The sequence below is a fragment of the Nothoprocta perdicaria genome, unplaced genomic scaffold (assembly GCF_003342845.1).
Source record: "Nothoprocta perdicaria isolate Ctin4 unplaced genomic scaffold, notPer1 scaffold_189, whole genome shotgun sequence".
In the NCBI taxonomy this organism is placed as follows: Eukaryota; Metazoa; Chordata; class Aves; order Tinamiformes; family Tinamidae; genus Nothoprocta; species Nothoprocta perdicaria.
In genome coordinates, this window is record NW_020455082.1 from 892377 (window position 1) to 914397 (window position 22021).

Genomic DNA, 22021 nt, shown 5'->3' on the forward strand with positions numbered 1-22021 from the left:
GCAGCGCCTGACGGGGTGGTGGCGCCGAGGCGCGAGGCGAAGGGCGCCGGGCCGGGCCGGCGCGGGCCGGCCCAAGCCGCCGTCTCCCCTCCCGGCAGGGCGGAGGGCGAGGCCGCGGGTTCGGGTCCCCCTCGCGGCAGCGCTGCAGCACTGACACGCGTGGGTCATGCAGACCGTGGGTCTGTGGGGCAGCCCTGCTGTCCATGCAGACAAGCTCAGAACAGGCAGCCAGTGTCTGTGTGGAGCCCTTTGGGACTCAGGGCTCAAAGCAGCAGCTTCCTATTTACGTGCTGCTGCTAGCTACAGGAAGGGGACTCTGAGAAAACCTCTTGTGCTCAAGTAACCAACTTTATAGCCAGCTTTTCCCCAGGCTCAGTGCTCCCCACAAGGGCAGCTTTCCCCCTAGAGCAAGAACATCTGACAGTGAGAAACCTGCAGCACAGAGCTGGTGACCCAACACATCATGCAACTTTGTCAAGAGGCAGAAGAAGCTGCACAGTCCCCAGGAGCAGCAGGAACCCCTCCTCCTCCTCAGCCCCTGCAGATGAGCTGCAATCTCCCATGGCTGAACCAGGCTCCCACCCTCACCCTGCTTCAGCAGCCTGGGACTCCCAGAAATGCAAATATACAGATGACATTAAACACCAAATGTATTTTAAAGACATGTCTCTATAACATGGCTCTTAATGTTTAATGACATGTCTCAGTTTGTGCTAGCAGGTTCTGCTGGAGGACAGGAAAACACCAGGAGCATGTTCTGTGCCACAGCCACCTGCACAGGGGACCAAAACACTGGGTAGTCACATTAGGAGGGAACTACCAGGCTGCGAAGTGACAGAATAGGTTTGCAAGGAGCACAGTTCTGATGGAGGCACAAAAAGTCCTTTAGTGCTGCCTCCTGGAAACCTAGAACATAAACAGACCCAGCTGTGACAACATGCAACAGCCTCAGAGGTGCAAACTCTAACTGGGCTCTGTTGCCAAATCTTGGTGCATCTTGCAAAGCACAAGGGTCTGGACGTGTCTCTGCTGCACGAGCAGCAGCTCTTTCACCACCTCTCCGTCCCCTCCAGGCACAGGCAGCAGCTCCCAACTCTGCAACTGAGCTGGCCCAACACAAGGTGCTACCACAGGTGGCTCCAGCCCAGTGCCCCAACACTGAGGTGCCAGGGGCAGCTTCTGGATTGAGAGACCAAGCTCCATCCCAGCCTCCTATCTCCTTGAGGGGGTGCCAAGAGCAGAGAAAAGCCCGTGGGACAAGAAAGAATCATTTTAAACACTGGCACATGGAACTGAGTAGGTACTTAGGCATCAGCCAAGCCACCTGATGTCCACAAGCACCTCAGCTGATCCAGCCCGTCACAGCCTTTGCTCACAGTTAACTGCAGTGCTCCCTGCAGTTACCGGCATCAGCCGACAAGGCCCCCAGCAGCACCTCAGAGAGAAGGTTAGATCAAACAACTGATTATGCCCTTTCTCAGCAGCAGCCTGTCCCACTGCTGTCCTGTTAGGGAATAAACAGATTAAGACAACACTGCCCTTAAAAAGTTTAATTAAGACACAGTAGAAGTCATTAATCGAATTCCAACTCTTGACAACTGCAACAGCACGCTCTTCCTCATTCAAAACCCCTATGGGATGGCCCAAGTAAGGTCAGAACACTGAGAAAACAGCAAGTTATGGAGGAACAAAACTCTCCCTGAGTCCCAAGGAGTCTCAGGTTTACACAGTGAGCAGCCAGATGGTCTCACACTAACTCCTCAGAGCCACCTGTGATGATGAGAGATGAACCTGCACCAGCACTGGCAACACTGCCACCGAGCAGGCTGCACATGCTGGGCTAGGACCCCCAGGACCTCCTCAATTCATTTTCTCCCCAGCAGAGAACAGCTTCTTCCTCTTGGTCCTTCCAGGGCTGCTGGACCTCCCCCTCACCTCATCCAGACCACGGAGTCCATTTGAAACCTGCAGTGTGCTGGCAAACTCTTCTTGCAGCTATCTTGGACCTTAATATTTGCTTTTCCACCTGCATCACATCCCCTGTGTGGTTGTTGCTGGGCTCCCGCCTTGTCCATTACTATTCCCAATATCCAGTTGCACCTGGATCCCTGTTGGCTGCAAAGAGAATGAGAAAGGAATTTAACCACATGCTACTGGAAATCTAAAAGCAAACCTGCACATTGCCATTGCTTCATTGCCTGCCCCAGAGGCAAGAAAAAAAATTCCTGATTATATCCCATTAAAGATTTCTGCTGCTGCCCTAATTTTAACTGGGCCTGCTGAACATGCAAAGATACAAATAGAGAATGCAATTTAGCAGAGAAAGAACAACTTGCTCTTAGACGTCCCCAGATACACAATTTAACACATCCGGAACATGTTTCACTGCCCAGCATGCAGCCACATCCAAAGCCCTTTGGATCAGGATGCAGAACAGGCTACCAGTAGGATGCTGGTTTATGCAGAGCTGCCCCAATACGCAGGCAGAATTCAAGTCAAAGTCAATGTCACCAATGCAGGCCTTGCAGTGAGCACCACATGATCTTTGCTGTCCATATGCAATCAGGAGAGATTAAGACGAGCAAAATGAACATGGTGACCTAGATTGCACCATGTAGAGCCACTCATTTAACATATCTAAAAATAGAAGTTCAGGCTTCTAGGAACAGATGCTCTTTTCTTGAACAGGATACAACTAGGTAGCATCTCCTCCTCCTCCACTACAAGAGGTCACACAGTGAGGCTCATCCTGCCTCAGCACCACAAGGAACCTCCAGCCTCCCTCTGGTCTGAGCCTAGTTCCAACCACCTTCCCCGTGACTTCTTCCCCATTGCCAGAGGGGCTGGTCTCACCTGCCGGGGCGATTTTGCAAGGGAGGCAACACGCTGCATGCCGCCCTTCTCCCAGGCCACCTCCTTGCTCTCCAGCAGCACCCGGGTGCTAGGTACGAAGCTCCAGGAGCGGCCGAGGGCTGGCTTCAAGGGGCCAGTGCCACTGTCCCTTGTCACCTGGTTAGTCACCTGTGGCACAAACAGCATTATCAGCACCCAGGGAAAACGGTGCCGCTCGCAGTAACGGAACACAGCAGATCACTGGGAGATAAGAGCCACAATCTGCTACTTCTGCAAACCTTTTTCCTCTTCTTCCTGTCCCCCCACCCCAGCATAATCATGCCACCCTTGTAAACACAACACACAACTGCATCACATGTGCATATATAGAAACCAACTACTATTTCCTAGCTAATTGCTTAACACAAGGAGTGCAAGAACAGCTCCCCCTTGAGAAGAGCAGCTCTTTAGCCTGAAGGACCCCAGCAGAGCCAGGAAGCACACAGGTTCATGCTGAGCTCACTCATTCCTGCAGGCTGCAGTGATTTCCAGTCCTGATGCCTCCTGCAAAGTTTAACTCTGAACCTCAAGCAACCTTCCCTGTTGCTTTATTCCAACTCAGAACAGCAAAGGGCAGGGCTCCCCCAGTGCCTTCCAGCGCCAGGTTCAGCACATCCATCTTCCCTTCTGGCCCTTCCAATTTAAGTACATTGCGGTCACAGCATCCAGTCCAGGAGCACCAAAGCAAATGCAATTACTCATCCAAGAGCTGGAGAGCCCAGCACAGCTTTCCAGTCGCCATCACTTTCCATATGATGCAGTTACTCCAAAGTAACTAAATAAGAGGCTATTTAGACAGCTAGCCAGGCCCCTAAATGATCTATGAATCTACAGCTGGTGCTATATCAAAAAATAAATACAAGGAGCCTTTTGGTCTGTTTGTACTTAGCTCTACTTTGCTCCATCAAGCAAATGACTCATTGACTGCAGACAACAATTAAAAAGAAAAGTCAACCAAAAGCCAACCAGCCCTTCTCTCGCTCCTTGGTTGCTGCAACAGGAAATCTGTGGCTGCAGAGCATCAGAGCTACATCAGCAAACAGGCATGGGAACAGAGCTCTGCAAGGTCTCAGCTGCAAGTAGCACCCTTGGGTGCTCCAAAATGACTGCAGGACTCCTCACCACAGCACACACCAGCACCCAAGGGGCAAGGCACAGTGACACTCACCACAACTGCAAGGCTGAACTCCCTGGCCAGCATCTTCAGCTCCCTGGCCAGCTGCATCATGAGGGCCAAGCCTGCAGCAAAAGGGGGTATTTTTCAGTTTGGTGGGATCAACACAGAGGGAGCAGCCCCCTAAGTCCCCAGGGCCACCTCAGAGGTGGGTGATGCTTAGCAGAGAGCTCTTCCCTCCCAATTTATAAACCTTTTTATCAGGAACAGCCTAGGGAAGTCGTGCATCTTTGTTGCTGACATATTTTACATCTGGTACACTGTAAACAGATAATTTACTCAGCAAGTAAATGCAAGCAAGTGAGCTCAGTGCCTCCTCTGTATACTGATAGGTTTCAGGACACTGACCTGAGCCCGCAATGCAAAAGCCTGCTTGAATTTTCACAGTAATATTGAAGGCAGACTCCTCTTTTGCTGATCACAAAAGAAAAGCTAGAATAACTGCACCTGTGTCAAGCCTGCCCCTTGCTCCAAGCATGAGGTCACACAGGAAAATGCTCTTCAGTAAGAGCAGAAGGTCTGTAACCTCACTGCAGATCCACAGAACCAGCAGCAGTGCCTTGGTGTCACCCTCCAGCCCCTACCACAGCGCACTCACCCTCTGACTGTTTGCCCCCCAGCAGCGGGTAAATCACAGCTGAAACCGAGTCGATCAGCACAACCTTGAGAGGCCCCATGCAGCTCATAACCTGAAGGAAAAAGGCACCACATGCCATGCAGGGTAACACTAGATAAATAAAGCAGTTTTGGAGGTTCTCGAGCCACACAGACTCAACACCAGACCCAGTATAAGTCACTGCACAGAAGTCCAGGGTCTGCTGCCTCCCTTGCTGCTCCAGACAGCCAAGGGCAAAGGAGGAAGAGAAAGACCCAAAGTCTTGGTCCTACCTGCTGGGAAAAGCTGTCCCGAAGCTCCTGCAAGGCTCCCAGCATTTCATAGATGTTGAACACTCGAGCCACCTGAACCCTCTGCAGAGCCTCCAGCTGCAGCAAAAAACAACAAGCTTACCAAAAGCCTCCCATCCTCCAGAATTTGGCACCACAGCTATACATCCCAGGACCACAGGTGCCCCTTTCTACTGATCCACAAGTCATATCCCTCCTGCCCTCAGGACACTAAAAGCTCTTTGTATTTATACCATGCTGTAAGGAACAAGCACCCTTCTTTCTTTCCCCAACTGCTGTCCTCATTTCACCAATGGAAGAATTGAAACAGTGAGGTCAATGAGCCGGAGCTTGGACAACCACAGTGACCTCTCCACAGGAAAAGCAGCATGGTGCCACCTAACCCTGAGTCCAGCTCCCCCAGCCCGTGGGAGGAAGAGCCCAGGCGACCCAGAGAAACTGGCTCTAGGAGTTGGCAAGCACCCAGCAAGGCCAACGCTAGCTGTTAAGGACCAGCCTGACCTGCTCTGCAGTGAACTTGCCTGTTCTTCCTCGTCCTCTGCTTCTGCTTGAAGCATCTGGTGGAGGCGGGAGGCTGTGAATCCCCCCGTGGAGTCAAGAAACAGAACGTGTTGCTTGAGGCCAAGGGACACGCTGGCTGCGATGCTGAGGCACACCTAGGAAAGACAGGGCTGGGCACTGGTCCTTCACCCACCAGCTTCCCATGGGGGACCAGGAGCTCCCAGGGTCCTCTGGCCCCAGCTGCAGGTTTTCCTGATGATCCCAAAAAAGAGAGGACCAGCAGAAGCTCATGCTAGGGCTTCCCCGAGCTCTGCAAAAGGCTGAAGGCCAACAAAGGAAATGAGGCCAGTGTTTGCCCACAGCCTGTTTTCCACAGTGCTTTGCTTTTATCTACACCCATCCCGCTCACCTGTGTCTTCCCACTGCCAGGCACTCCCATGATCTCCGTCACTTCCCCTGTGTACAGCCCAGAGTCCAGCAGTTTATCCAAGCTAAGAGTTGAATAAACAGGTGGGATTATCTAGACACCTCCAGTGAGAAGGGCATTACAAAGCAGCACTTCCTGGATATCTGTCCCTAGAGGTCCCTTTCCAACTGCAGACAAGTGTCTCAGACTTTGCCCCTTCCAACCCCTGTTCTCTGCAAATTCTGGAGAACAGCAGCAGATCTGCAGTATGGCAGGTAAGAGGACAGTGTTGGAGAACTGTGATCTGGAAGCTCTTGAGATGTGAATATACAGGATTTCTCTACACAGTCTTATTTCTATGACTGATCTAGATAGTTTGGACCATCATCACTCAGCTCCCCTCCCAGACCCATAACCCACATCTCTGAAGCTCTAAGGAAATGCTGAAGGGAACACGTAGTCCAGCCTCAAAGTCATACACATTAACCGATTCCCATTTTGGAAGAGTGACAGCAATGCCCTTCCCTGAAGGAGCACAAACAGGCTGGGTTGGGAACTCCAGCCACAGTTCAGGAAAGCCATAAAGAATAAATGTCTCTACTCCTGCTCTCATATTAAAAGAGGGCTTTGAGATGGAGAAGAGAGTATGACCGTGGGCAGGAGAGCTGCAGCAGCCCCCAAGAGAGCAACAGCACTGCTACAAGGAAGCACTACCTGCAGTGCCCCAGGTGCACTCTACTCATTCCAACTCATGCCACACAACACTTGAGGTCCCACCATGGTGACCCCCAGACACCGGACTTTCTGCAGAGAGCTTCCCGTGGTCAGAGTGGCCTGCGCAACGTACCCACCTTGAGATTCCTGTGGACAGGATGGCTGTAGAACTCTTGAGCTCCTCATAGAGGTCTGCTCCATTGGCAGGGAAGGCTGAGAACTGGGCCAGGAGCACACGTCTCACAGCAACCAGGGCCTGGCAGGCAAAGAGCTGTCTGAAAAGGCGGCTGAGGGAGCCTTGAGTTAGGCTGTCACAAAAACAGCGAAGAAAAGGTCTCCACTGCCCTGGGCAACTGTGGACCCCAATAGCCCAGGCAATACAGGGTGCTAATAGCATAGTCCTCATTCACAGCTTGATCTTTTAATTACAGTACTAAGATTTTGAACACTCAGCACAAGACTGGCCACCACAGAGCCAAGTAAAGACACCTGTGACATAGAGGACAGCCAGAGAGGCCATGAAGCATACTGCAAGCTCAACTGCAGCCACCAATGTCTGCTCCAAAAGTGGTCCCCATGGATGAGTCCATCCAAACACAGACCTGAACAGCTCCCAGATTCACACTAGAGGACCATGAGTTTGCCTTTACCTTGTAAGACAGGGAACACTTCTGTGCAACGTCCTCCAGGTCTGACGAGACAAAGTCCACCACTGCAGATACACAAGGGAGGAGAATTGCAAAGCCAAGCTTTGGTAGACCATGAACACCAAACAGCTTACCCCTCCTGCCAGAAATACCACCCTGTGACAAAGGACAAATTCTGCCTTTATGCACTGATAAGTAAAATGTTCCTGGGCCAAGGAGGTGAACAGGCTGCCCCACAAAGCAGAACCCTGATTCTTTCCTCTGAGATGGCCCTGGCTTCACCTGAAATCCATCAACTCCATCACAAAAGTCACCAGGGTCAGGCTAGTACTAAATACCCCCTAGCTCTGCTCCGGGGCTGCCCAGGGTCCCCCGAGGGAGCTCCAGGCACCAGCAGCCACTGCAAGGGGCTAATGCCTCAGAGTGCCAGCCTGGGACACACAGAAAAGGGAAAAACACAGAAAAGAGAAAGAACACTGGCTCCATTTCTGCCTTGGAGGCCACTCTGAGGGGTTAAGGCTTTTCAGGTGCATTATATGCTTAAAAAAACACAAGAAGCATTTTTTTTCTGAGGGGAAAAAGAAGATGGCAACACCCTTGGCTTTTGCACCCATGGAATTTTTCGCCTAAAAAGCTCTATTTAAGGCCATTAAAGTGCGTGACTCCCTCAGCCCTACATCCAGTCCCGCGGAGCCCCCGGCCCGCTGCCCAGGAGGCGCCGGCCGCCCCCGGCCCCTCACCCGTGCGCAGCCCGCTCGCCCGCAGCAGCGGCGCCATCTCGGCCGTGAGGCCGGCGCAGAGCCCGGGCCGCAGCAGCGCCATGGCCGCCGCCGCGGCCGCCCCTTCCTGCCGCCCGCCCCGCTCCCTCTAGCGGCTGCTAGGGAAGAAGAAACACACCTAAAAAGAGCCAAAACGGCGGAAATCGCCTTAAATAGCGTGGCGGGGCAGGGGAGCGGAGTCACCTGCAGCTCGCGCCCCCGCGCAGCTGACAAACATGACCATCCCCGGCACTATAAACACACAAGCAGCCGTAGCCCTGCCCTTGCTCTCCTCCCTTCATGTTCTTAGAGGGAATGTTTTGGGGGTAGGTGTTGGTAGGGGTGTTTTGGAAAGCAGTGTGAGTAAAGCTAGTGTGTATAAAAAGTAATTTAAAGGTAGAGCCTGACTTAAAGAAAGGTCAGAAGCAAAAGCCTTGTTAGCACAGTCCTGCCTTGCAGAGCTGCTCGTGCCCTTAGGGAGGGCTCCCTTCTGGAGCTGCCTCTGGCTCTGCTAGGGCTCCTGGGGCTGGGAGGGCTCCACACTCCTTTATCCAGCACTGCCTGGTCAGGAGTACCTCTTCCAAGCAGGGATTTGCCCACGGGGAGGCTGCTGCTCTCATCTTATCCCCTGAGTCACAGGTCTCTCTAGAAGGGAAAAAAAACACTTTTTGCTTTTTCCTAGCAAGGCTCCTAGAATTTTTCCTCTGTGCATTGCTCCTGTGCAACTGCTGTAACCCCCTTTGTGTAATTTTTTTTTCTTCTCCCCTCAGAATAACCTATTTCTTCTCTCAATAAGGCCCTAGCATGGCAACATGTGGTCTGGCAGAGCTCCGCAATGCAAACCTGCCTCTGCTCTCCGTGTGTGAATCCCATCCTTGTGGTTTTTACCGCTGTGTTTCATAGCCAGGACACTAGCAGACATGCTCAGGAGCTGCATTGTGGGGGGGATCAGCTGGCAAAGCCAAATTCCTAATGCTCTGTGGCTTAGGAAATATGCAGCTTTGAGAGGGTAAGTTCTGTGCTGAAGGTGTTGGGCACTTCCCTCTTCTAACTAGTGTTGCTGCTATTGAGACCTGGTGCTCTTGTTGCAGCAGTGGGCTAATGCGCTCTGGTCTAGACCTTTGCGTGGGGCTGTGCTGTGGAGGGGGCAGGAGGCAGCCCGGGCTGCGTGTGGGCTTTAGTTCCCAGCGCCTTCTGGAAGGTGCCGGCGGCTGCCGCAGCTGCCAGCATGGGGCCACTTGCTCTAGCAGCTCAGCTGTCTCCTGCTTCCTTAAATAGAACAGAAAAAGGCTCCCAGCACTGGACCAGGGGTCAACTATCCCATTTGGGGGCTTTTTTTGGCATGGAGCCCCCCTTCCTGCACCCCTTGCCCCATGCTGCTCTGCAGGTACCTTTGGCTCAGTGACAGGGACAGATTTCCCATGGGCAGGTTCCCCTTGGAGCGGACACGGTGATGGAGACCCTGGCGCACAGCCCCGCTGGGACACAATATATAAGGGGTGGGGACAGGCTGTGGTGACAGGTGACACTGACAGGCCCCAGGAGCCACTGGGTCCTGCCCAAACTTGGAGCGGGAGGAGAGGGAGACGGGCCCTTCCCCAGCTGCCCAGACCTGCTGTGGCTTGGCTGACTTGCTGAACTTCGGATTTTCTCTTTTATTAATTGCCGTTATTGAGCACTGAAGATCTGCAACACTGGGAAAATCTTTGGAGAAGTCACAGCTTTGAGGAGCATTTTGGGCCTTGTTTTTTTCGAACACTTCAGCCTGGTAAACTGCTTTTATTTACTGGTATTAATGATGGGGCCAGAGTGTTGCTTGATCTGAAGGTGCTATTTGCCCGGGGGGATGTTTTCCTTAATGCTCCCAGGCAGGCTAAAATTTGCATCCTTTCCTCCTCTCCTCCCCAGATGGAGGATCCCATCCAGCTGAAAGAGGAAGGCAATAAATACTTCCAGGCCAGTGACTATGAGAAAGCTCTGCAAAGCTACACGCAGGCTCTGAAGCTCAACAAGGACAGGGCGCTGCAGGCCGTGCTGTACAGGAACAGGGCAGCATGTTTCCTGAAGAAGGTGAGTGCGGGGCTCCTAAGACGGGCACAGTTACTAGTGGGAAAACTTATTGCATCTGCAGTAAAACCCTCTTAGCTCCCTGCAGACCTGCTGGAGCATTTCAGATCACTTGTGTGCTCCTGAAAAAATGTGGGTTTTTTTTGTTTTCATGGTATCAGGCCAGTAAGTGGAAATAGAGGTGGGCATGTACATCAGTGATATGGATGCATCCTGCTAATTGGCTGCCCTGCTAACAAATTGCCCTTCCTTCCTGATTCCATAGGAGGAATACCGCAAGGCAGCCTCGGACGCGTCTCGAGGTAAGGGGGGTGTTTGCAGGAATGAGCCATGTTGCTGGCTGCGTTTGCTCCGGACGGTGGTATCTTGCTCGGAGACCACAGAGAAATTGAGAGAAGATGCAGAGATCATGTGCTTATGCTGGCTGTGTTTGTAGAGCTTGGCATTTGTTCCTGATTCAGCTACAGATATGTTTGCTTGTATGTTCACAGTGGCCTGAAAATGCAGTGTTCACAAAGAACTGAGTAAAGGGGTTGTTCTCTCCCAATTTAAGGACAAACATTGCTCTCTGAGCCTCTCCCCTACGAGACTGGTGCAGGATGCTGGGGTGAGGGGGAAAGCGGCATGCTGTGTGTACATACAGCCAAACAAAACCAGTCTCATGAAAGCTGCTACTGTTGGATCTTGCTGAGCTCTTTTTTGATCAATCTGTGAGCAAACTAGGAGGGGAAAAGGAGGAAAAGTGAACTGGGGGCCCTGGAGGCCTGAAAGTCCAATATTCCCTTTTAGTGTCACAGCAGAGACACGGTGACTTGGATGCTCCTAATGATCTTTCTTGGCTGTTGCCTTGATACCTTTTCTGTCTGCATTTGTGCATTTCTTCCTGTTAGAGCTTAAAGCTGATACTGGCCATCGCAGAGGCTTCCAGTGCTGCAGGCTGGGAGTTGCTGCACTGCAGGGACACAGGCGCCTGAAGCCAGGGGGTCCAATCTGACAGCCATGTCCCAAGGAACAGTATTTGGTGTGATGTGAATCAAATAACTGTTTACATAGGAAACTCTCAGGAACCAAACTCTGATATCTGCTCTCTTGCATCACTTCCCTAGCTATTGATATCAATGCTTCAGATATCAAAGCCTTGTTCCGGCGCAGCCAGGCTCTGGAAAAGTTGGGAAAGTTGGACCAAGCGTTCAAAGATGCTCAGAAATGTGCCACCATGGAGCCCCACAACAAAAACTTCCAGGAGACCCTGAGGCGACTCGGAGCTGACATCCAGGAGAAGGTAAATGCTGCACGCCAGAAAAGCAGGTGTGGGACATGAGGAAAATCCTTGCTCTGGGATACAGCAAAGATTATTGGTCATACTGAATTATTTTAATAATGTGATAAATAGGCTCTGCTAACTGGAAGTTTCCTGCCTGAAGCATGTAAATCTTGAGGATCTGATTCAATGGTTTGGTTAAGTGTGGCAGCCAGGTCCTGTGTCTTGGAGATGGGTGATATTACTACTGGGGCAGTGAAGTTTTGTTGGGCAGCCTGGATTGCCTGCAGTTTTTGAGGTCTGTGGTTTCCTTGGAGTGATATAGGAAGATTGTCCCTAGATATTCTGCCCCTCTGGCTTCCTGTGTTGTTACAGCTGCGCATTCAGTTCTCCACTGACTTGCGGGTGCAGAAGATGTTTGAAATTCTGCTGGATGAGAACAGTGAAAAAGAAAAGCGTGAAAAGGTGAGAACTGTCCCAGATTTGACAAAATGCCTGTTCATGCCAGAGGCACTGCCAAGTGTCAGGCTGCACTGATGCATTTTGGAGGCTGCCAGCAGAGCGGTGCTGTTAATTCCTGGTTGCTGTCTCCTCTAGGCTGCCAACAACCTCATAGTCCTCGGGCGGGAGGAAGCGGGAGCAGAGAGGATATTCCAAAACAACGGGGTCCACTTGCTGCTGCAGCTAATACAAACCAAAGACCCTGAGATGATCCTGGCAGCTGTGAGGACGCTTTCCGGCATGTGCATGGGACATCAAGCTCGGGTAAGCAACGGGGCCCTTATAGGACTTTCACTGCCATTTCTGTGCAATGGTGGGAATGGAAGATCACAGCCACAGGAGCCACGGATGCACCACTATGCATAGGGATGCACTGCAGGATGACCCTGGGTTTGCTGCATGGGGATGGGGTTCTTGTGTAAACAGGCTCTTCAGTGGTAACAGACCTCGTGCCAAAGCCTCGTCAAAATCTTACTATGCTCTCTCAATCTGGCTGAAATAGCACATTCTAACCATCAATTCTGTATTTTAATTGTTTGACTAGAAATTAAAATGATTGATAGGCAAAACTCCCCATACAGACACAGAGTTCGCACAGGAAAATACTTGACTTGTTTAAACCACACTGGAAGTATCAGCTTATATCCCACGCTAACAGCTACTCTGCTCTCCCTCCCGGGCCAGGCCACTGCAATTCTCCATTACCTGGGCATCGACAGCATTTGTATGTGGATGTCGACAGACAACGAAGAAATCTCCCTGGCTGTCTGCAACCTCCTGCAGAGCATCGTTGACTGCTTGATGGGCCATGGGAAAGAGGAGCAGCACGGCAAGGAGGCGGCACTGGTATTAGGTAATGGTGATTGATGAGGGGGATGGGGCTCTGCTCCCTGCCTGTCCCTATTCCTCCTTCTCTGGGGCACTGTCTATATCTGGCTCTGATGTTGCAGCACCTAGGGAGGCTGCAGCCCTGGACGTGCTGTGTAGGCAGTTGTGAAGGGACAGATTGGCTCAGGAGTGCCCTGAAAACCAGGTGAAGTGCTCATGAGCGTGAGCGCCAGCCCCTTCCTTCAGCTGCACAGAACCACAACATCCACGTTGTTCTCATCCTCACCATTATTTTAAATAAACATGCTCCAGCCATGCAGTGACTTTGGTTTTCCCTGGGTTCCCTAGTTTTCAGGGAAAACTTCTAATAGGCTGCTACTGCCTTGATTCTGTGTAGATACCAAAAAAGATTTGAAGATGATTACAACGTGTTTGCTGGATATGTTGGTCAGTAAGAGAGTATCTGGGCAAGGACGAGATCGAGCTCTCAACCTCCTCAACAAGAACATACCGAGGAAGGATCTGAAGGAACATGACAACAGTAGGACCATTTTTGTCATCGATAACGGTGAGTCTTTCCTCTTCATCCTTTCACTGCTTTGCAAGACATGGAGCTGTATAATCATATAAGAATAACTGTAGAACTATTCCTCTCTCTTATTGGTGAATGCAAACCTGAAACAGAGAGACATAACAGCTGGAATGGCTCTAAAATTGAGAGAACAAAACCTGTATATGAGGACAAGAATTTTTTCAAAGAACTTCTCCAGTTTATTCTGGCATGTTTGCTAATGTTTGGATGATTTGGCTTGGATGGGTTGTTCAATTAGGGTAAATGAGCACCTGGAGTTTCTTAAGCTGATCATCTCAAAACTGGAGGGAGACAAGGGATTTGTGTGGGGTGTGTGTTTTATATTAACTCTAATGCGTGTGTTACTGTCCTAGTGGAAGTTAGGAAATATGTGCAATGAAAGAAGGGTTAAGGAATTCACAAACACTTAGAAGCCACTGACTCTCTTCTCCAGTCAAAGCCTTCCAGTCTGAGAGGTCTGTAGGTATAACGTTTCTTTACAATAATGTCTGATCCAGCTGGAGATCAAATGCATAGATTTGCTTGTTTTATTTTGAGAGCTGATTAAGCACTTGGTGCTGCAAATCTCTAACCTCAGAAACAGAGCCTTCTGCTCAGTAAATATTTGAGAATCTAAAAGATGTCTAGACTTTTGTGACCAGGCAGTAAAGCAATTGGAAAATCACCCAAGCTGGATATTTCATTGCAAGAAACCACCAATAGTAGCTTGAGTTTTGTACAGACCCTCTCCCATCTAACGCCCCATACTTCCTTATGTTTCCAGGCTTAAAAAAGATACTGAAGGTGGTGGGCCAGATTCCTGAGATGCCTGACTGCCTGCCGTTAACGGAGAACACCCAGCTGACCGCGTCTGTCCTCCTGAACAAACTCTACGATGACCTGCGCTGTGATCCGGAGCGTGACAATTATCGGGTGATCTGTGAGGAGTACATCAAGTGAGTGAGGGCTGCTCTGCTGAGCAAGTCCAGGCACAGATGAGTAGGGGAGTTTAAAGAGATGAGGTGCTCTCAGGCCATTCAGATGCCTATTCAAGGCCTTGGGAGATGATGTGATATGTCTGTGATCTGCTAGAATCCTTCAGCTGAGAACTGAAAAGATGCCCTGATCTTGTCATTGTCCTCCTGCCTGTTGGATCCCATAACTGTAGATGCACTTGTGTCCCAAACACTTTTGGTTTTCACTAGTGGAGTTCAGCAGAGGAGAACCCTCTGGTGAACTGACCATCCCTCTGAACCTCACTCTACCTTTCATCTACGCTTCAGCTCTCCTGGGAGGAGTGTCAGCAATGGATCCAGTTTGCCAATTGCCTCCAGTCTCATGGAGGATGTTCCCTGTATTGCACAGGGAAATGAGATCAGCAGATAATCATAGAATCCTTAAGGTTGGAAGGGACCTTTAGAGATCATCTAGTCCAACCCCCCTGCACATGCAGCGTCACCTACAGCATGTGGCACAGGGTTGTGTCCAAGTGGGTTTTGAAGTTCTCCAGAAAAGGAGATTCCACAACCTCTCTTGGCAGCATGTTCCAGTGCTCTGTCACCCTCACTGTCAAGAAATCATTGAGGCACATGCTGACTGCCTCTATCTCATGCAGGAGCAAAATCGACCCTCAGAACATGGATAAGACGCTCCATGCCATCCAGATAGTGTCTGGAGTGCTGCAAGGGCCCTTTGACTTGGGCAACAAGCTTCTAGGCATGAAGGGAGTCATGGAGATGATGGTTGCTTTGTGTGGGTCTGAGAGGGAGATTGACCAGCTGGTGGCTGTGGAAGCCCTCATCCATGCCTCCACCAAACTGAGCCGGGCCACCTTCATCATCTCCAATGGGGTGACACTCCTGAAGGAGATCTACAAGAAGACCAAGAACGAGAAGATCAAAATTCGAGCGCTGGTGGTAAGGATGTCAACACCCTGCCTTTTTGCTGTCTCAAAGTGCTCACTACTTTATCCTTAAACATGGGACTGGAGAAGGTCTTGGGAGCATGCCAGGGTCTCTCATCTTCAGTTGGAGAATGGTTTATGGTGCAGATTAGCCTGTTTTGCCTTCAAAGTTATCCATAATCTTCCATTAAAGACATTAATAAGAACACAAAATCTGAGCTTTGCTCTGCTACAAGCTGAGAAATCTACCATGCGATAGGATGTTTGTTCCTCCTCAAGGGTAGACCTGACTTCAGCCTTTAGATGAGAGATTTGGCTGAGTTTGAGCAGCCATGCTATGGAACTAATGAGCTTTTTCTAGCTAGAGTATTTGCTTCCTCCTAAGGGTCTCTGCAAATTGGGCTCAGCAGGAGGCACAGATTATGGACTACGGCAGTTTGCTGAGGGGTCCACTGAAAAGCTGGCCAAGCAGTGTCGAAAGTGAGTGATTTTAGGTTTTTTTTTTTCCTTCTCCTCTTCTCCCTTCTGGTGCTTGTTTTTGCAAAACCCAGCATCTCTCCCCTGCCCACACACTGCCTTCACTGGCTGTCATTGCCTGCCAGCTGGTAATGCCCACAGAGCAGTTGTATTGGGTACCTGGAGCTCTACAGTGCCTGAATCAGCCAGACCTCCTTCCCGCCTTGCTGCTACTAAAGATCCAGAGCCTTATTACTCCTTCACATGGGGAAGGCAAAGCTGAGTAGCTGTCCTGGTCAACTCTCCCCTGCATCCTTTAGATCTATCGGGAGGGCCATGGGGACATGCCCTGTTTCAGAGGAAGCACCTGTGGTCTTTCAGAGCCACTGCAGAACCTGAGTATAGGTTTGGGACTGAACCAGTTCTTGGAGCTTCTTTGTTTTTCCTCCCCCTCTTCCCAGACAAAATCATTCCTGGCTCTTGGGATGACACTGCAGATGTTTCTTGTCTCTGTTCCAGGTGGCTGTGCAACACCAGCATTGACACCCGCACCAGGAAGTGGGCTGTGGAGGGGCTGGCATATCTGACCCTTGATGCAGATGTGAAAGATGACTTTGTTGAAGATGAGCCAGCTCTGCAAGCTATGTTTGAATTAGCCAAGGTTTGACTCCTTTACCCCTTTCTCCTCTTCCTCCGGTAGCATCAAATTCCCCTGGCTCTATGTTCCAACCACATTTATCCAGGCAGGAGCAGTTGTGAGCCTAACACCTCATGTCTGCGTCAGCAAGATTGCAGATTGGTCTGCGCCACTGAGGCACCTCATACTAGTTATCCTGGTATTCTCTTCAGGCTGAGGAAGGCTGCTTTTATCTTACAACAGCTTTAAGTATTCTTCCATGACAACCAAAAGCATCAAGATGTTGACAGCATCTGATAAAACAACATCCTCTTTGGCCATAAAAGCTTCTTGTTCTCCCAGCCCTAATAGTACCTAGGTACAAAGCTAGAGTCTATAGGGCTTCACCTTAGGACTGCCACCAAGATGGGCAACACAGCCAGGGGACCCATTTTCCTGCCATGACCTCTTCATCCTCTCCTGTCTCTTTTTTTTCTGTGCAGACAAGTGATAAGACTATCCTGTATTCTGTGGCTTCTGCTCTGGTGAATTGTACCAACAGCTATGATACCAAGGAGCTGGTGCCAGAGCTGGTGCAACTGGCAAAATTCTCCAAGCAGCATGTGCCTGAGGAGCATCCCAAGGTAGGTTGTGTGCAGGGAGCTGAGAGGAGATGCTCTAATCCAAGGACTTTGATGTATCCCCTGTCACAGACCTCAGGTCTCCTGGCTCCCAACCTATTAGGCTGAAATTGCTTTGCCATCAAACCAGGCTTGACTGTGGTCAGTGCTGCTAAGGGGCTAATCTTTTCTCAATGTTCTCTTCAGGACAAGAAGGACTTTGTTGTGAAGCGAGTGAAGCGACTGTTGAAAGCTGGAGTAGTGTCTGCTTTGGCCTGCATGGTGAAGGCAGACAGCGCCATCCTGACGGACCAGAGCAAGGAGCTCATAGCCAGGTGCCTTCATCGCTCTTGCGGCCTGGGAGTTTGGCTGTCTCTGCACCCCTGGGAAGGGTGCCTGGGAAGGGTGCCTTCTGCAGTGGTGCATTCTGACTCGGGGGGGGTGATGTGAAAGGGAGGTAGAGGAAAGATTTAAAAAGAAAAATTTTCCTGAGCAACGGTCACAAAAATCTGCATGCTGACCTTGCAGCTGTTTTGCAAGGCTGTCTTGCTAGGATGATAATTTGAATTTCTAGTCCTATAGACAACCTTATGGACCTGAAAACTTTTCACTCTGCCATTTGTTTCTTGTTAGAGTGTCCCGGGGATTAGGTTCAACACCTGGAGTTCACCAACTGGGTCTGGCTTCTGCATGTGGCCTTGCCCTCCCCCTGTGCAGGACGCTTTGGGCACGGCTGTTTCACTAAGTGACACTGTGTATTTACAGGGTGTTCCTTGCCTTGTGTGAAGACCCCAAGGACCGTGGAATGATAGTCGCTCAAGGTGGTGGAAAGGTGATTGCTCCTATGTTTGTAGACCATTCTGATGTGCAGTTAATGTCTGGGAGTCTGCAATGTGGCTACAGTGAGGGAAGGTGGCAGAAGACTGTCTTAGTAGCCCCTGTGTCAGGACTGATACCTCAGTCCTATCTTTGTAAGTCAAAGAAGAAATCTTGAAACAACTGTTTGAGCTACAAGTTGTGGCGTGGTACCTATTTGGAAACAAAAGCAAGACATTTTTATGGACTTCAGTCCTGAGGCATTTCTCATTAAGCCTACACAAAGCTTTAGGATATTATTACTCATTTTAATATATCAAGTCCAACTTGGAAATCTTTTCAAAAACATTTCCTGCTTTCCGCTGGTCACCAGGCCCTGATACCCCTGGCTTTGGAAGGCACGGATGTAGGCAAGATAAAGGCTTCTCATGCACTGGCAAAAATTGCTGCCATCTCCAATCCAGACATTGCATTCCCGGGGGAGAGGGTAAGTTAAAACGATCTTCTTTGCAATTCCTTTAGCAAGCCCCAATTGCCAGGACCTGGAAGCTGGAAAAGCAGTGATAACATTTCTATTTTCAGGTGTACGAGGTGGTGAGGCCCCTTGTGAGCCTTCTGAACACAGAGAGGGATGGCCTTCAGAATTACGAGGCTCTGTTGGGTCTCACTAACTTTTCAGGAAGAAGTGATAGACTTAGGTGAGTTCAAATACTTTTTGACTTACTTTCTTCATAGGATACTTTACCAGCACTGAAGTGTTATAGGAAAGCTGAGAAATATCTTGGATTTGTTTCTGGGCTTGTAGTATAGATCGTCTTTGGGAGTATTCCCTGGGTTTATGCAGACTCCCAAAATACCCATCTCTGCTGGATTCACTGTGTGTTCACTGCACTGGTTCTATTCTTACCCTTGGAATATTTGTTTTATTTGGAAGAGCTGCAATGAGACAGCATCTGCATTTACTTTGGCAGAGCAAATCTCCTGTAAGTTTCCTTGGTAGGTGGCTTCTGTTAGTTTCCCTTTCAGCTTTCTGAAATTTTGGATTCAGGCATTTCTCATAGGACTATGAAGACTGGTCAACTTTGAGCTACCTGTGGCAGAGCTTATAAATGCCTCAGAACTAAAATATTCGTAAAGTAGCCTGAAAAAGAGGTAGTAGAGTTTCCTCGTGTAGAAGAAACCTAACATGAACTAAACATGTCCCGGATAAGTGATGAACCACATGCCATGAGTTTCAGTGCCATGGGCACAGACTTGCTTTAATGCCTCCCGTAATTCCTCGTGGTCTGCAGTCAATATTTTATAAGTCAGTTATTGCATGTCCTGTGACTGTATTTTGTCTCCTCTTCAACACAGGATGAAGATAGTCAAAGAGAGGGCCCTGCCAGACATTGAAAACTACATGTTTGAGAATCACGACCAACTTCGGCAGGCGGCCACAGAGTGTATGTGCAACCTGGTGGTCAACAAGGAGGTGACTCACTGTGTCTTTTGGACTTGGCTGTGCATGCAACAATTTGTGAGCCACCAGAATCAGTGTTTCATAAACGCTGGGGTTTGTTTTGTTTTTTTAAGGTTCAAGAGCGGTTTGTGGCTGATGGCAACGACCGGCTGAAGTTAATGGTGTTACTGTGTGGTGAAGACGATGAGAAAGTGCAGACTGCAGCTGCTGGAGCTTTGGCCATGCTGACAGCTGCACAAAAGAAACTCTGCTCTAAGATGACTGAAGTGGTAAGGCCATAAGTGATGCTATTGGCAGCGTGGGCACACCCTTGAACGGGTCTGCTCAATCATGGAATGCCTTTCATGGTTAGCATTGAATCAAATCAAATTTCAATTTCAAAATTGAAATGAAATGTGAAGAAAAGCATATTTCAAAAGTCAAAAAATGTTGCTTTTCAATTTCAAAATAAGAATGAAATTGAAGCTTTCATATTTGAAATTGAAATTTCAAGTTGAAATTTGATTTTTTCAAATTTAAAAAAAAAAAAAACCAAAAACAAGATCTAGCCAACCAATTTACTAGTGAAGAACTTGCCCTCTTCAAGCAAGACCTGTGTGTGCATGCTGCTAGTCCATCCCTGCACAAAGCCCAGCAACTTTCTTACACCGGTCTCTAAGACCACAGCTCAGAGCTGTTACATTTTTATATAGTTGCTTGTAAAAATAAGTCTGTCTGTTAACTGTAAAAGAAAAATAGTTAAGAATGCAGAATATTCCACAGCCCCTTAAGTCTTCTGGTATTTCATAGCTTCAATAAAACCTTGCTTCACTTGGAAATGAAGTGAGCTTGACAGATACCTACTGAGCTTTACAGATCCTAGAACATTTTGACTTGTGAGTCCCAGGAACCCAGCACAGACCCTGCAATAACTTAATATCTTTGAAGACTTGTGCGTGGGAACTCATGAGCCCTGCTGCGTTGAACATGCCACACTTGGATACTGGGGTTTATTAGAAATGATCAAGTAAAAGGCTGTTCTGTTTCTATGGTGAAAGAGTGATGAAAATTTGACTTAAGTAGACAATAATTGGGCTGAAAAATGTGGAGTCCAGTTTACTTGAGGAATCATAACTAATCCTGACACAAGAGCATTAAGAAGTGAGTGCATATGCTTCCTTTTTTGCTGGGAAATGCCTTGCCAAATTTGCATTCCTGATTTGTGGGGTGTGGTGTTTTGTTTTTTTTTTAAGATTGATACTAATGCGCTCTCCCTTCCTTGCAGACAACACAGTGGCTTGAAATCCTGCAGAGGCTCTGCCTGCATGATAACATGGAAGTGCAGCACCGGGGACTGGTCATAGCTTTCAATTTAATAAGTGCTGACAAAGAACTGGCAAAGAAGCTGGTGGAGACAGAGCTCCTAGAGATCCTGACCTTCATTGGCAAACAAGCAGATGATCCCAAGAAGCAGCACATCATTAATGTGGCACGCGATTGCCTGGCAAAGTGCATGGATTATGGACTAATCAAACCTCTCTCTCAGTCATAAAGAAATGCACCAAAAAAAGCTGAGTTGGGGAGGAAGGGAAGGTACTAAGAGATGATCTGCTCTCAACTGGGCTGTGCTCTGTCACCATCTGCCTGGTACTTCTGTGGTTTGTAGTGAGGGTGGGACAGAAGAGGGTTTGCATCCTATGCGGCTCAGAAAATGATTGGGGATGTGTAGTTGTGTGCTTTTGTTTCATTTATGGGATTTTTTTAAATGGGTTTTAAGTGGAGTAGCTATGTGTGAGGATAGTGGATGAACTCTTAATAAATCCACTACTTTTGTTCTGTGAGGAATCTCTGCTGTTCTACTTTCACATTAGGCTTACACGCCCTTATTGATACCATACATTGGGCCGTTCTCCTGCCTGTGCTCTTACAGGTACTCAGGTCCTAATGGGGAATGAGAAGGGAAAATGGCGGCGGCCCCGCCTCCTCTCCGCCTCAGCGTAACGCCGGGGCGGGAAATGCTCCCGCGCGCCTTCCTACTGGCCTCCCCTAGCCCTCGTGCCGCTGTCCGTCGGCAGCAGAACGTCTCGCCATTGGCTGTTGACGGCAGCGAGGGGCGGGATAAGAAGGAAGCTCCGCCCCTGCGCGGCCGGGTCGGTGCGAGCGCGGGAGCGCTGCGGGGCGCTGAGGGGGGAGCAGAGGTGTGGGGGGCAGAGGGGTGGGGGTTCGGCGGGGGCAGCACTGCGGGGTCGGGGTGCTGGGGGCGCTGGGTGCAGGGCTGAGGGGGCGCCGGGCTGCTGGGAGCAGTGCGGGGAGGGAGGCGTCCGCGCTGTAGAAGCTGAAAAGGATCCACCCAGAACCAACCATGTGTTGTTCTGCTCCCCCTGAGAATATTTGCCAGGGCCCTGACTTGAGGGCAGTGTCCTTATGAGATCTGCCCAAAGCAGTGATGAGCGAAGCGTTGTCTGAACTGGTATTGCTGAGACCCCGCGTCTTTGCTCTGACCAGGGCATGATCACGTAATCTTCTCTCTGAGCTTTTTTAAGCCACATTCATCTAAGACTTGGATGAAATGAAACCTTGAAAGCTCTGAAAAGGGCTTGATGCAGCTCTTAAAAGTAGTGCAAAATACGACTTTTTTAAAGCAATTTTCTAGTAGCGGGGGAAAAAATTAAGGCTTGATTTGAAAAGTGAGAAGAGAGAAAAGAGTTCATTACCAGGTAGTTCAGCTGCATAATCATCCCGTGATGACTGCAAGCACAGGGACGAGTATTTTTAGATGTGCTGCTAGGCCTGGCGCTGGTGCTCTGCTCTAGCTCTGGCTGGAGGTCAGACAAGATGGGAGGGATTGGCAGGGGGTATTGCGGCTGCTTCCCTTCTGGTAGGGCAGAGAACTCTGAAATTTCAGGTATTGGGGGAAAAAAAATATATTATTTTTCTTCAAAA

The 22021-nt window shown here is 49.6% G+C and overlaps 2 protein-coding genes and 1 non-coding gene across 4 annotated transcripts; 2 read left to right on the top strand and 1 right to left on the bottom strand.

The window, feature by feature from the left end:
• Positions 1-1535: 1535 nt before the first annotated feature.
• On the bottom strand, positions 1536-8062 carry RAD51D (RAD51 paralog D). The gene is made up of 10 exons (XM_026036985.1): positions 7981-8062; positions 7244-7305; positions 6731-6849; positions 5883-5964; positions 5494-5628; positions 4955-5050; positions 4665-4755; positions 4061-4131; positions 2854-3021; positions 1536-2115 (listed from the first exon to the last, which is right to left on the bottom strand). Exons 1-10 carry the CDS (start codon positions 8060-8062, stop codon positions 2032-2034), a joined length of 990 nt encoding a protein of 329 aa, XP_025892770.1. The 3' UTR covers positions 1536-2031.
• Positions 8063-8828: 766 nt separating this feature from the next.
• Positions 8829-20712, top strand: UNC45B (unc-45 myosin chaperone B). 2 transcript variants are annotated; one of them, XM_026036978.1, is made up of 21 exons: positions 8829-9007; positions 9675-9766; positions 9907-10068; positions 10331-10367; positions 11172-11347; positions 11702-11791; positions 11924-12091; positions 12512-12680; positions 13053-13223; positions 14011-14182; positions 14842-15142; positions 15515-15609; positions 16105-16246; positions 16705-16845; positions 17029-17156; positions 17587-17653; positions 18011-18124; positions 18220-18335; positions 18994-19111; positions 19213-19368; positions 20364-20712. In XM_026036978.1, the coding sequence occupies exons 3-21, from the start codon at positions 9907-9909 to the stop codon at positions 20628-20630; spliced, it is 2790 nt and encodes a 929-aa protein (XP_025892763.1). In that variant the 5' UTR covers positions 8829-9007; positions 9675-9766; the 3' UTR covers positions 20631-20712. The 2 variants fall into 2 exon arrangements, with proteins under 2 accessions (XP_025892763.1, XP_025892761.1); XM_026036976.1 differs by lacking the exon at positions 8829-9007 and having other exon boundaries at positions 9621-9766.
• An 804-nt stretch (positions 20713-21516) lies between these two features.
• LOC112945430 lies at positions 21517-21614 on the top strand. Its single transcript, XR_003249007.1, has one exon. It is a non-coding gene; the product is annotated as a Z30 small nucleolar RNA (small nucleolar RNA).
• The last annotated feature ends 407 nt before the right edge of the window (positions 21615-22021 follow it).

What these genes read in the sequence shown, in the direction of transcription:
- RAD51D (XM_026036985.1), bottom strand. Translation starts at nt 8,062, where the DNA reads ATGGCGCTGCTGCGGCCCGGGCTCTGCGCCGGCCTCACGGCCGAGATG. An exon ending in GGGACAGCTTTTCCCAGCAG is followed by an intron (nt 4,756 to 4,954) that starts GTAGGACCAAGA and finishes TTTTTCCTTCAG; the next exon opens with GTTATGAGCTGCATGGGGCC. An exon ending in TTGCAAAATCGCCCCGGCAG is followed by an intron (nt 2,116 to 2,853) that starts GTGAGACCAGCC and finishes TTCTCTTTGCAG; the next exon opens with CCAACAGGGATCCAGGTGCA.
- UNC45B (XM_026036978.1), top strand. Translation starts at nt 9,907, where the DNA reads ATGGAGGATCCCATCCAGCTGAAAGAGGAAGGCAATAAATACTTCCAG. An exon ending in CATTTTTGTCATCGATAACG is followed by an intron (nt 13,224 to 14,010) that starts GTGAGTCTTTCC and finishes TTATGTTTCCAG; the next exon opens with GCTTAAAAAAGATACTGAAG. An exon ending in TCGCTCAAGGTGGTGGAAAG is followed by an intron (nt 17,654 to 18,010) that starts GTGATTGCTCCT and finishes GCTGGTCACCAG; the next exon opens with GCCCTGATACCCCTGGCTTT.